Source organism: Cystoisospora suis, assembly GCF_002600585.1.
Source record: "Cystoisospora suis strain Wien I chromosome Unknown contig_1406, whole genome shotgun sequence".
Classification (NCBI taxonomy): domain Eukaryota; phylum Apicomplexa; class Conoidasida; order Eucoccidiorida; family Sarcocystidae; genus Cystoisospora; species Cystoisospora suis.
The window spans coordinates 26,117-39,822 of record NW_027154206.1 but is presented as its reverse complement, the minus strand read 5'-3'; the positions used below and the strand labels follow the sequence as shown (position 1 = coordinate 39,822).

Sequence of the window (13,706 nt, the reverse complement as noted above, 5' to 3'; positions counted from 1 at the left end):
TAGTAGCGACACTAATTTGCCACACCAGTTTGCTTTGAACCGCTATGGTTGCGGCTTGCTACAAGCCGGCCCCGGGCGTACTATGGTGTTGCCCGGCATATCACCCCCCACGCAACCTCCACCCAGAAAGGGCAGCGCGCCGTCGGCAGGGGACCGGGTGGTTAGTACTCCTGGTATAGTGACTAGAAATCCTCCCGCAAATGGTCCCGGTACACCTGAAGACAATCAGCTGCGAGCACAAGACAAGCCCCGACAAGGCTCTGATACCGCCGCGCCCTATGGCTTTCGGTGGACGGCCAACCGCCGTTCGCGGGCGGTGGAAGACGCCCGAGGGTTGTCGGGACCTGCGCGACGAGTACGTCGTTGGCTCTGTCAGGGGGTGGATGATGTGCCCGCCAGCAGCGACCTCGCACCCCATTACTATGTAGCCGGTACTTTAGTGCTCTAAGGGGCGCGGAACTGTTCAGAGAACGAGGACGGACGCGCACGCTATATGTCCGCTGAGTAAGAGACGTGTGACACTTGCGGTTCTAGCAACCGCGGGAAGGCGCTGGGCCTGCGGAGCTGGCAGAGTGTTGCGACACGCCTGCCGCGGGGAGTGCCGCGCAACGGCCGGCCGGAGACGCCGCGCGGCAGCGGAGAGCGAGATAGGAGAGAGGAGAGTTTTTCTCTGTTCTTCAGTTAACTATTATTGTGAGTCACGATTTGAAACGCTTTTCTTGTAGCGTTAGAACTTCCTAGTGAAAAGCCTGGAAACTCTGTCAGGAGAGTCAATCGCAACACTCAGTGGTGGCCGGCGATTGTCGGGAGCGAGAGCGGAGCTCCGATCGTCACCGTTTCGCCTTTTCTCCCTACAGTTGGAATTAGTTAATTGTAGCTTCTAAGGATTAGAAACATTTTACTGTGTAAAATTGTAGTAAACGTGGCCGCTGCTGCAGTCCAGGGCACCAGCTGACCGTAGCTCAGCGTTGCCGCGGCGCAGCGGCGGCAGCACATGTAACACGAAGTCTAGTCTCGAGACGTTCGCTGGAAAGCGTGTGGTCTCTCGCAGCCCACTGACTGAAGATTGATCGAGTGTCGCTCGATAGGCCACTCGCCACGTCTTGCGTGATTCCTTCAGAACCCAACAATTGCAGTCCAAAGAATTCGGTTGCGGGCGCCGCGCTTTCTATTATTGAGACCCCGGACAGCTTTTCAGTGACTCGACTGTACTCTCCGCTCAGAAAGAAGTACTTTCAATTTCACAAGCTGATACCTTCAGACACCTAGTCTCGTGTGCCAGTGCAGCCGGTATTTCCATCTGGTAGGCCGCTAGCAACTGCATGCAAACGTGAAACTCCGAACACAGGTCAACAAGACAATATCCCTGACTCTTCTCTGTTCGTTGTCTGTCCTTTCACCAGACTTCGAAACGGAATGTAGAGGCGTTGTGAAAGAGATATTGAATTCTTTTATTTGTACATCTCGTCCACTTCTTTTTCATCTTCTTGGATACATGCAGCAGCATGTAGAAGAGTCTCCATTTTAGAATCTCCGGTTGTTTAGCAACATCCGTTTCTTTCATTCATGAGAGGCAAAATTTGGACAGAAAGGCGGTTCACCTTTTCGTCTGAGTCGTCTTCTCATTCGCCAAGTACTTCGCGTGCAGAATCTATACACACATAACACATGTATACGTGCACACGCACTGGCGTAGACTTGAGTAACAGTATATGGATTACCTTCAGGTGCAAATATTGCATTCACACGCTTTTTGTTAAGGAAGCGATTCGTTTCGAAGAAGAACGACACACCGAAGTCCCCATTCTGAACACGCCAGGACACCAGAAATAGAAAACTCGTGGTTCTTTCACTTCACTTCCAACCGGTTCACTCGCATGCTCCACTCCATTCACTCATGAGAGTCTCGTACCGCCCTGCTTAGAGCAGTGAAATTGGAGAAGAGAGCAACTCAGAAAGTTACCGCTTTCACATTCTTCCTTGGTCTAGCCTCCTTTCTTCTCTTAGGCTCAACCCTCTCTAGTCAATGTTTCGGTGCTGGTCTTTTTGACCTTGTTCTCTTTGTCCTCGATGAATCTTCCGCCGCTCCTCATGTACCTCAGAGCACTTCGAAGCCAATCGGGAGGTTGGAGAAAGGAGATTTTCTCCTCTCCGTCTCCTGTACCCTCGATCTCCTGTCCGGAATGCGGTTGTATCTCTTCCTATTCTCCCCCCGCCCGTGTTCTTTCTCCCTCTATTTCCCCTACATGTTACCCACGGAAACCGAACACTGACTATATGGACAGCAGTAGTAGTCGTAGCAGCGGACGTTATTCCCGTCGTCTTCTTTATTGCTACGACAGCCCCCCCCTTTCCCTGTCTTCAACGCACTTCGTCTTGCATTATTCTTCCTCTTCGTCCTCTTCTCACAGTCAGCCTTTTCCTCCTTCCCCCCGTGCCTTTACTTCGTCTGAATCAAGGGACGCAGGAAATGGTGTCACTTTTTCTTGCTACAAGTTCGTTAGGGACTGGAGACCATTTTCTTCTCGGCCTTCAGCTTCCTTCCCCCGTTCTTCAGTCACCCCATCTTCTTCGAGCCGGAGTTTCATGAAAAGAGGTGAAGGTGTGATGAATCGGTCGCTTACAAGGAAAGCAAGAGAAGACGAGGTAGCCGGTGTATGGGGGAGAGGCGAAACAGAGCATGACAATAGTGGATACTGTGGGGAGAAGAAGAGAAAACAGTTTCGTCAAGGAAGTCAAGGAGGAGAAAGAGGAGGCGGACTGCTGAAAGAACTGATGGAGACTGCAGCTGATTTACTTACAAAACAGAAAACGAAAGTAGGACAAGATTTCTTGTTCTCTCCTTCGATTCTCACCACTCCAGACACAGAAGACGGGACGGCGACTTCTTCCCGTGGAACGCAGCATGTCTTCCTAACCAGATTCCAAACTGCTGTTCAACCAGGTACTTGTACATGTCTGTCTGTATGTACGTCTGTATGCCTTCTGAATCGCGTAGCCTTCTTTTTATTGCGGATTACTAGAGGATGTCGCGGCTGGGAACATAAAGGTCATCGACGCTCGTACATGGGTTCACCGCGTGTCTCTTACTGTCTTTCTCCTGGTACTAGTCTCTACCATACTCCAGTGTGAGGATGCTCTTTGTCCGTGGATGTATCCATGCAATAGGGAGAAGGAACGAGAAGCGGTGACGTACCTGTGGACCTCTACGACATGTGAAGGACGAAATACGCGTAGGTATTTCATACATATCGTCTATACGTTGGTTATACCGTGGTATATTATTGAAAAGCAGGCTTCTCTCTCTCTGTTTCTCTCTGTTCTTTTCTTCTCGGAGTCTCTTCAGTCGTCCGGAGGCGTAGCTAACAGCCAGGAGTCTTTACAACTTGGATAGGTAGTGACGGCTCAGCTTCTCTGTTGTTTGCTTTTGTGAATCTTTTACTCAAGGTGGTTGGGGGATCTTCCGTGGAGGAGACGGACAAGGAGGGTCAGTTATCTTATTCTCCCCTCTTCTTCTCTTTCTTGTTTGCCCTCTCCTGACGTTGGGATGTTATGCCTGGATATGGAAAGCTTTCTGGAGGCCTTTGAAATTTGAAGAGGGAAAAGTCCAGGGAAAGGAGAGACGAAATAAAGAACACAGCGACGGCGAAGACTGGTCACGGGAAGAGGAATCACTTAGGGGACAGGCGAACAAGGGCGGTCTATCGAAACCGACAACTGGAACTGAAGAAGAAAGAAAAGTCGGAGCAGGGTATAGGCCTTTCCCCATTAGCCTGGCCGGGGTATGAGGATGGTTTGCAACTTTTTTGCGTTCTTGTCTTCTCTACAGCTTGAGCTGTCGTGTCGCCGTATCTGAATTTGCTGATGTCATACTCAAACACTTAGAGTATATACGTATATACGTATATGTATGTATATGTCCACATATGTAAATGGTATGAGCTAAGAATAGGAGTAGAGGAAAAGTTTCTCCTCGCTTTTCCTGGCGCGCGTCTTTGGTTGGGTTTGCGGCGCTTTCACTGGAAGATAAAGAGAGAGGAAGGAGAGATCGAGAAGGAAAGGCGGGAGTGAGTGAATGACAAACGGAGCGAGGGGGAGACAGGAGAAGGAGAGAGAGAGACACGCACATGGTGCTAGACTGGACGGGTATCTACCCTGCTAGTGATCGCTTTAGTGAGAAGACAAGCAAAAGAGAACGGAAGGAGACAAGGTGCTATGCAAGAGGTACAGTATATCCGCGAACTCTTCCCCAAGTGCAGGCTCGAATACAGTCGTGCATAAAGATGACCGACTGCGGTGTTCTCTAGAATAGAACAAAAGGATATTCAGATATCCAAATATGTATATGTACGTAGGCCTAAACAGGTGTATAAATAGGCAGTATTCATGTCGACGCTGTGTGTGCTGCAGATATATGCATCTGATCTGATGAATCACCTGGGACCGTATTTCCCTTCTCATTTGGAGCTCCGAGGCGTTTGCGAGAGAGCTTTTCATGAGATCCAGCTCCCGTGGCTGCAGAGAGAGGCGAGAAGTGCGTGCCTAGCAAGTAAGCACAATCCTGACGTCTTTCTTTCTTTCTGTTTTCCTTGACGTCTCTTGCCCCCGCTTGTTCTCGCCTTTTGCTGGGGTACCTGATCTGTACGTCTTTTGAGAGAAGCAGAAGGACAAGAAAAAAGGTACTTCCTTCAGATCCATTTCTTATGAAGCTCTTTTGGCGTTTTTTCGCTAAGGTACAGATACTTGCCTGTCCCGTCTCCCGAAGCAGAAAGCCCGGATGAGACATCTTGCCATATGCCAGGGAAGATGGGGAGAGCCATAGATGTACTGGGCGCGGGATGTCGATAAGTGACAACCTGCGACCAAGTAAGAGCTTCAGTGTTCAATTTCCTGTCCTATGTTCAGAGTACGACAGGTGCGTTCTTCGTCCTTCTTACTTATGCTTCTGACTCCTTGGGTGTAAATAGATTGATAAAAAGGTAGAGAAGTGTGCGGGATACGATTCTTGCCATCGATATTCCTCGACAGATTCTTCGTTCTTTTCACTTATGCGTGTGACTTCTTGGGTGTAAATAGATCGATAGATAGGTAGACAGAGAAGATTACGGGATACGGTTCTAGCCATCGATCTTTCCCGACAGATGGAAAGGAACGGGAGAATACTTTCTTTCCATGGAGGGTGTCCTCTCGGTTCTACGAAGATTGAGTGACATGTATATACCGGTAGAGGTTTCCGCCGTCTCTCGTACTTTTCTCCTCCGCTGTTTTCTCAGCTCTACAATCGATGCTTCAATACCCCGCAGTAGCAGAGAACTTCAGTGCGTCGAAACTTCCTTGCTTACTACCGTGTCACACCGAATCTGAGAGGGGTAATGAAGATGAATCTCCTGCCAGAAGTGTTGACCAACAAAGCAATGGTTTGTCTGAGGATATCCTTGGTTATTCTTCTTCGTCTCTCTTGGAAAACATTGAGGAGAGGGAGAACCTGGAGCTCCTAAAACAACGGAACTGTGGAAAGGAAAAAGAAGAGAGCGTAAGAGGTAAAGGAGAACAAGAGGAAGAGGACAATGGTGCAAGTAAAGAAGAGAAAGAGGGAAAGGATCTCACATCTGGAGAGAATGACGGTGAGGTGAATGCCCATTGCTGTGTTGAAAAGAAATATCCTCTAGAGATTCATCTGGCTGTATTTGTCAATCCTATTGAAATCAGAGGTTCAAATGGAACGGTCACGATTAAGAAACAATCGACGGAATGGATGATGGAGCTTTCGTCTCTTCTCAAGATTCTTCACCACACGCCAATTGAGGTAAATCTCTCCAAGTCACAGTTTTCTTTGTCTCCACAGTTTGTTCTCCGCTCTTCTCTTTCATTCGCATCCGGCAATCCATCAACGACGCACCCTCCGTGCCTCCCTTTTCTTTCCTTTGTCACGTGTCTCGTGAAGACATGGATATATATACCTAGGTACTCTACTCTTTTCGCTCATTTCATCTCAGCTTTCTGTTTCTTCATTTCGATTTGCGTCATCGTTACCGAGATCAACCCAGTTCAGGGGGGGGACTAACGAACTGGAAGGTGAAGCTTGTTCTGACTCCTCTTGAATTTTTGTCTCTACCACTAACTAAAGAGGCCATTCTCGACAACATAGTCTGCCCACTTTCTTCTTCTCGTTCTTTCCTACTTGCTGCTGATTTGCGAATTTGTCTAGACAGGAGATCTACCTCAGTACGTACATACCCAGAGAAAAAGATGAAGATATAAATACATAAATAGATAGCTACATAGATAAATAGATACATATCGCGGATGACTCAAGAAAAATTCATACAGATGTAGGTTAGTCCTCTTTCTCATCTACCTATACGCGATGTGCGAAACGTCATGGACGTATGCCCTGCTTTCTTATCCCGGTGGTCTACTGACTACAAGAATCTAATTCGATGACCTTTCTCTTTTTCTTTCTTTCACTTGGGACAGCATCGAGTTGTCCCATACTCTCTCTTGAAACGGCTCGTCAACACGCATGAAGAATTCTGGAGTCGTGAACCACGTCTGGAAGAATTACGTGCTCTTATCTTATCAAAGTTTCTAGAGGTAAGTCAAGATTCAACTGGGCTACGACAACCGAGCTTTCTCATTTCTATGCATGATGTATATATATCTGTACACGCGTCTCTCTGGCCTGTCTTTTTTCTTTTTCTTACCATTACCTTCAAGTCTCGGCTAAAAGAGCTGTCATTCCCGGCACATATCAATCCCATCCGATCTGCTTACCATATCGTTGCATTTCTCCATCTCCATCTGTCTCCTCAGATAACTGTCCCTCTCTCAGCGTCTACATCTGTTTCGCTCTTTCTGCTTGAGTGTACAGCAGCGGAGAAGAAACGAGTTGGAGTGTGTTGCTGGCAAAAGGATCTTCTCTATAGAATGATTTTCCACACTTTACTTAGGTGTGTTCAGATCAGATCATAATCAATCCCGGGAGCGCGCTGTGCAATACCATCTCCACCGCTGCCGTATGATCAGTCCTCTTGTTTCATTTTCCTCTTCATCTTTTCAAATGCATCCTTTTCCGCTTCATTCACAGGCAGATACGTTTAGCAGAAGGGAGTCTCACTGGTTGCCTGTCGTCGCGATTGTTGCGTGTCTATCTATGTCATTGAGGAGAGACGCAGTCGCACTCCTTTTTCTCTCCTTTCTCCTTCTCTTATCTCACTCCAGTCATTTCATTCTCATCAGAGAGGGTCAGTCCACAATGGTCAGGCTTCTCATTGCATGGGACACGTCCTCAATTCATGACATCATCTTCCTTGCAGAGATGGCGAAACAAATTTACGACACCCGAAGGATCTCAATGACTCAAAGAGGTCTGGTTGTGATCCAAGCATTATCTCTTCTCTTTTTTCCTTTCTCTTCTAGAATCAGGCCAATAGCTTGGCTGTATATGATAAAGAATCTTCCTTCCTCTCTAGTCTGGTTGAAATTACTAGGGAAGAGAAAGAAAAACGACAAGATCGCACAGAGGCACTTGGAGAACGGCGGGCGAGTCCTTTGTCCACATCACCACTTGCTTTGCCTGAGTGTGACGAATCATCAGAACGGAGGGAAGAGATGGGAGAGAAAAGCAGGATAAGAAAAGAAGACGAGTTTGCAGTTCAGGAAAAAAAGAAAGAAAAGCTTCTTCTTGAGTATCTTCTTCAACCTGGGGAATACAAGTATCCCGATTTCTGGTTCTTCCAGTTGTGGGTCAGTCAAGATCGAATTCGATGAAGAGAGAATCACCAGTAGAAGTGCGACAAAATCTTCTCACTTCTTTCTACGTATGTACGTGCCACTGGATGTGTAAATACATATACATTTATGTATCTGCACAAACATCGACGTGAATCTATTTCCAAATACATATGCATAGAGCATGTGTCTGTTCGCGTGTATGTAAAATATGACTGTATGCATGGCAAGGTGTACAGAGGTGTGCGACTACAGGTATAAGCCTGTACGCGCGCGTGTGCCTTCATTTCGAGGTTGCAGGTGAGTAGTCACCTATATGTGGATTACAAGCTTCATTCTCGTACATGGTCCCTTTTCTCCGCTGGTGTCTTACTCACGTGGAGAGTCTCCACTGTAGCACTCCGGAACATACACAAGTATCCACCCATCGCCTTATAGAAATCTATAAAATCCGTGTTTGGTACTCCATGAGGACATCGCCCTTTCCGTGTACGTGTCTTCTCCGTCCTCGGCCGCTAACCTTGCTTCTAATCAACGCTTTCGGCTGTTCTTCTCTCAACTTCTTCCAATCAAGTCTGCGTTTCGTCTTCTCCTCCTACAGACTATAGGAGGTCGTCTGCGCTCGGGAGAGTGGCATGACATATCCCGTAGAACGATCAAGCTGATGAACCAGCTTATCGAGGGGAGGGTGAAGGGGCGAAAAGATGCTAGTCCACCTCATGATCCTTCGTCTTCGAAGTCAGTCGATAAAGCACACGATCCCTTATCTCTCGGACCTTCTCCAGAAGGGACCCAGGAACAAACAGATTCACCGTCTTCACTGGAACGTGTCGCTAGAAATTCAGCGGAGAACTCGAAAGCGTCGATTTCTGCTAAGTCAGTCGACGGCCTGAGAGGTTCCTTCGGTGGTGGGAAACCTGAGCATGCGTTACATGCCGGAGAAGACAGGGATTCTCTACCTTCTTCGACTAAAGATCTCGCACATTCAACGGCACTTGCTGTTCTCCCTTCCTCTGGTTCCTCTTGTCTCCCTCGCTCTTCCTCTCTTTCGTTTTCGGAAACATCGGGTTTAGCGACGTCACCCACCCAGTCGTCTTCCCTATTGCTCGTACCTGTGCCTCCACCGCAGCCTCGACAGTCTCCTCCGCTGAAAATGAAGCTCTTTCTTCAGGACATCGAAGCAGCTGTAGGCTGCGCTTTCGGCATTGTTTTCATAGGCTTGCTCAGCCGTAGAACCGGAGGCGAGGCCCTTTTCGCTGATGGGGGAAAGGCGAGTGGAAATATCTCAGATATCTATGTCCACCTCTTTTGAGTCACCTCACTTCTCAATCCACTTGGGAACATATATGGGCTATCTGTCTATCTACCTATGTATGTATAGACTACTTCCACGTACATACGTGTCTGAGTCCTGTAGGTGCCAGCGGACATATGTCATTTTATGCCTCTCTGTGACCAGGCTGGTCCACCTCAGAAGTTTGTCCCGTGAATAGCACGCAAATTTCCTTCCACCGTCTTAGCAGCGATCGCGCCGCTTATGACATTGCAACCCCGATTCTCGAGACAAAATCTATAGACTCTCACGGCTCAGTGGGGGAGAACGAAGGACGTCAAATTGTTATACATTTGTAGGTTGGATTGCGGATGCTGTGGTAGTATGCATGCGGTAACGTACTGCACGTACAGTATAGAAAACGACAGTGTTACATGCGTGAGGATCTTTGTTTAGCCCCATCGGGCTTCAGGTGCTGCAAACAAGAGCCCACTCGGCTGTCTGCCATAGGCAAACCCGTTTTTGGACCTGTTATCTCTCCGCAGTTGCCCACCTTTCTCTACCTGTCTCGTCCTCTCTGTGTCTATCTGTATCCACCCCTATCCGTATCGCTCCATCCCTGTCTGGTTCTGTGGTCCACCTCCATCCACATATCCACGGCTGAGCCGCTCCCCGTATCTCGTTGACTTTCAGAGTGAGAGGGTGCATGTTCTTGAGAACACTGAAGCCATCCTTCCACGGGGCATATCCAGGTCTTTACTCTTCCATTCTTCTTCGAATGCTACGACACATTGGAAAAGAGACTTCAACAGAGATGAAGGGTTTCCTTGTATCGTGACTGTGTAGAGACCTTTTCTGCACAAATAAGTTGAGAAGCGACATGAGGATGGCAGGTTTTTCTTGCATCATGATTATCCGGTTTAGACTTTTCAATAACAGTAAATCGCTTTTCTTTTCCTGTCGTGAGCAGATGGTTTTAACTTTTCTCCGTTCTCTTCGTGGCATTGCGTGTCTGGAGGGTGTCTACCGCCTCGAGCGACACTTTATACGCACGCCTCTATATCACCAGGATGAAAAGGTTATGGTAAGTCAAAACACAGGTGTTACTCACGTTATAGTATTGTTATTTTAGCGACACCCGTGTAGATCTGTGTGAAGGATGTGACTAGTTTCTTTTTCATCTTTGAAGAACCAAGCGGCCTCTGCCCTTCCAAATCATTTTGAAGGTGAATGTGGAAAAGTCATAACTAGTGGGGAAAAGTCCTTTGTTTTCTGTAGTGGTTTCTCATAACTCCACTTGTCGAGGTAGAAACAGTTGGTTGTCTGCAGTGTATGCCCGACAAGCATACATACAGGATCGCATGTAGGCATGCGCACGCGTGTACGCATATAGATATCTGCTTTGATATATGTAGATGTCGTGTACCTGTCCGGACTCTCACTCACTCTTGCAGTGTGCGTATCTGTACAGACTTGAATGATGATACTGGGACTATTTGCGGAAATCCGCTCTCCAAGTACACGGATGTTCTTTCGTGCACAGCTGGTGGATCGAAATGGAGTTGCTTCATGGGTGCTTGCCAGGCTTCTTTTATATAGCTGTCTCACACAGTACTCAGTAACCGTGTAGTGAACTCGAAGGCACCTGGATGATCACCCCGTTTCTTCGTCTGGCTTGTTCTCTTTCGTGGATCCGTCTCTCAGTCGATTGTTCTGGAATGTTGGTTGCTCGGAGACACAGTATAAGGCCATACCTGTCGTCTTCTCTGTCTTTCCTGTTTTCATCCTTCCATTGCTTTTCCTCTTCCGAAGTTGCAGACAAGTCTCGGAATGTGCGTAGGCAATGGCCTTCTCTTAGCCTTCGTCCTCCGCACTCATAAGTATGGTGAGTTTCCCCATATGGCTACTCTTCTTTTCCCCTACAGACTCTCTCATTCTCTCTTGAGAGAAAGCCGACAGGAGAGGATGAGATAGTCGAGGTTTCGTCAGTTGAACACTGACAGTGCTCCAACCGCAAGTAGTAAATTCTGGGGTAGCGTGCTGCCTCCTGAGGCACCGGACGATATTCAGTAGTTCGCGCACGCGGCTCAATCACCACAGGGAGGTGGGAGAGTTTATGCGGGCTTTGCTTTTCCATCTGTTGGCTCCGCCATATCCCGCCGCTATGAATTTAGGTCCTCTCGACACCTGGGGAACTTCCTTTTCCTCGTCACGTCACACGCTGTCAGCACTGTGGTACGCATCACTTTCTCATCTTGTTTTATGATCCGCCTATAGTACATGACCAAATAAGGGTGTCTGTTCTATCTTTTTCACGGATGTGAGATGTGGCAAGAAAAAAAAAGAAATAGTTTTCTGCTTCCACGCGGGTCGGGTCGTCTCTATGGAAGTCACAGTCACATCTTATCTCCTGAAAAACAGATATGACAGGTACAGAGAAGGATATGGACACGTACCTTACAGAGTCCCACCATGAAGCCATAGAACAGAATGTACAGTACGACTATCGTTATTGCTTTTGTCCTTTAAACGTCTGGTACCTGGGAGAGGCAGCCTACGCATCTACATTCCCATGTACGCGACGTTGAGGTAACCGCCTGTTCTCAACGTCGCCTACATATGTATAGACGTCCACTGAGTATGTATGAAACATCTTTTTAAGTGTTTCTATGGATCTCAAGAGCAGGCAAAATGAAGGGGTTTCTTCCCCTTCGCTGTCTGTTCTTCAGCCGTAAGGAGTGAGGTGACCACGCCGCAGTCCCAGAGCTCTTTCACGCCTAGGTTTTTCTCGGGGTCTCGGAGGCACTGAAGAGGGTTCATACATATCCTTTTGTATCATGTGTTGACATGTGGGCGAGGTCATGTCGCATGCATCAGGGCACACACAGGCGCGGGTGACTGTTATGAAATCTCTGCATGCGTGCAGCCATGTTGCCCTTTATTTTACTACGGCTACGAGATATGCTGAATACTGATCTACTAGTGTGCTAGCGGAGCTCGCCCACAGAGACTGCCTCGTCCTGATGTCCGCACGCGCACCGGTCACTCGGTTTCAACACTTCACCGCGTCGGCCTTCGTGTCAAATACACGTTTGAGAGTTTCCCTTCCATGTGACTACTCAGTCGTCTTATCGCGCGGGGGTGCTTGAGAAAGGCCCGCGAAGGAAGAGGCCCTGTTTATCTTCACAGACCTCACACTCATGAAAGTATGGAGGCACAGGCAAATACCTAGGTACTGCCCTGGAGAGATCTTGTCAGACTGCTCTAGGACACAGATCAAACCTTTTCACATGCTCTTGACAACAACCTCCTGTCCTAATGAAAAAAATCTCAGGGTCATTTCCTTCTGTGATTCGTGTACATCGTATATATACAGATATATCTTGTTACGTGTGTGAACAAGTAAAGCACATTGGTTTTTCTGTATGTGAATATATATCTGGGTGTCTACGAACTGTAGGGTGTGGAGCGGTATACTTATGGGCTTTTTTTTCTAAGTTGTTGCTCTTGGTTATCATCTATCGGCGAAACACACCAGGGGCTCTCCTCGTCGTCACGCCTCGGGGTGCAGCGACTTGAGACCTCTACGTGTTTGAAAAAAGGGGTGTTTCAGCCAATTAGCAGCAGGACCAGTATGGGGGGCTGGGGCACGAGAAGTGCCCTGCGGGAAGTTTCAGCTGTCTCTGAGTAACAACCCGTCGGCTACGGCTTAGTAACACATGGCAGCTCCCGAAGTAGCGCAGGCACTGATGGTTTGTATTCCTCTACCGGACCGAGAAGGACCGGGGGGAGAGATATTCCTATTCGATACTCCGCATCCTGACTGCCCAAGCCCGGACAGGAGACACTGTGCTTGGTTGCTTGATTCCTGCATTGACTCGTGGTTCGCACCAGCGTCGCAGACGCGTTACACTGGCTCTGAACTCTGTTACTAAACAAGTACCCCACCCACCGTTTCAGAACGGGGCGCAGCCAGTGTTGCTTGTTAGCTTACATGGGATCGTTTCTCCGGCTCACGAGGGCCGGTGATTTCGTACTGTGTCTCCACGTGGGGGCAATGTAGCTTCGTACTGAGATTCAATCACAGTTCAAAGTTTCCGGGAAAGAGCCAGCGATACTAGCTCACAGTCGGTGGTTCCAATTCCCCACACGACAATCAGGCCACTGTTGAAGGAGGATCAAAACCGACTGACTGTCCTTCTAGACTCCTCATACCGTTTTCCAACCGCAAATCACCGTCCGTCAGGCGTCGCTACTAGGGCGGGGACGCCATTCCTTCGTTACAAGCTGCCCGACAACGGTTAAGTGTCCGCTCTACGGGCGTGTAAGCTTCCATTGCCAGTGTGTTCGTACGGCAGCAGTCTGTGACCTGCCGAGATGCATTCTTGAAACTCTCCCTTCGAATGCGCCGGGAGGCCCGGCACGATGGAGCATACTAAGAACCTGTGGAGCGTGAGGAGGCGGCAACTCGGCTGATACCTCATGCTTCACAGGTTCTTAGTGAAGCCAAGCAGCCTGCTTCTCATCGCCAAGCAGGCTGCTTGGCTTCAACTGCTTCGGCGCAGGAAACAATCTGTTAGTCAGCTGGAGGGCTGCGGACTGCTAGGACACGGTGTGCTCGTGTTGATGCTTCGCAGTGACGGCAGGGAACGGGTGTTTAAGGCTGCTATGCCAGTAGCCAGACCGATTACCCTCACAAGTG

General features: G+C 48.5%; 1 protein-coding gene across 1 annotated transcript; it reads left to right on the top strand.

The window, feature by feature from the left end:
• The first annotated feature begins 1,180 nt into the window (after window positions 1-1,180).
• On the top strand, window positions 1,181-12,526 carry CSUI_003214 (uncharacterized protein). The gene is made up of 9 exons (XM_068063412.1): window positions 1,181-2,944; window positions 3,448-3,782; window positions 4,411-4,549; window positions 5,274-5,806; window positions 6,478-6,594; window positions 8,333-9,001; window positions 9,975-10,088; window positions 10,817-10,889; window positions 11,931-12,526. The coding sequence occupies exons 1-9, from the start codon at window positions 2,071-2,073 to the stop codon at window positions 11,993-11,995; spliced, it is 2,919 nt and encodes a 972-aa protein (XP_067924614.1). The 5' UTR covers window positions 1,181-2,070; the 3' UTR covers window positions 11,996-12,526.
• Window positions 12,527-13,706: the final 1,180 nt, after the last annotated feature.

What these genes read in the sequence shown, in the direction of transcription:
- CSUI_003214 (XM_068063412.1), top strand. Translation starts at nt 2,071, where the DNA reads ATGAATCTTCCGCCGCTCCTCATGTACCTCAGAGCACTTCGAAGCCAA. An exon ending in TTCACCACACGCCAATTGAG is followed by an intron (nt 5,807 to 6,477) that starts GTAAATCTCTCC and finishes CACTTGGGACAG; the next exon opens with CATCGAGTTGTCCCATACTC. An exon ending in TTTTCGCTGATGGGGGAAAG is followed by an intron (nt 9,002 to 9,974) that starts GCGAGTGGAAAT and finishes TGTCGTGAGCAG; the next exon opens with ATGGTTTTAACTTTTCTCCG.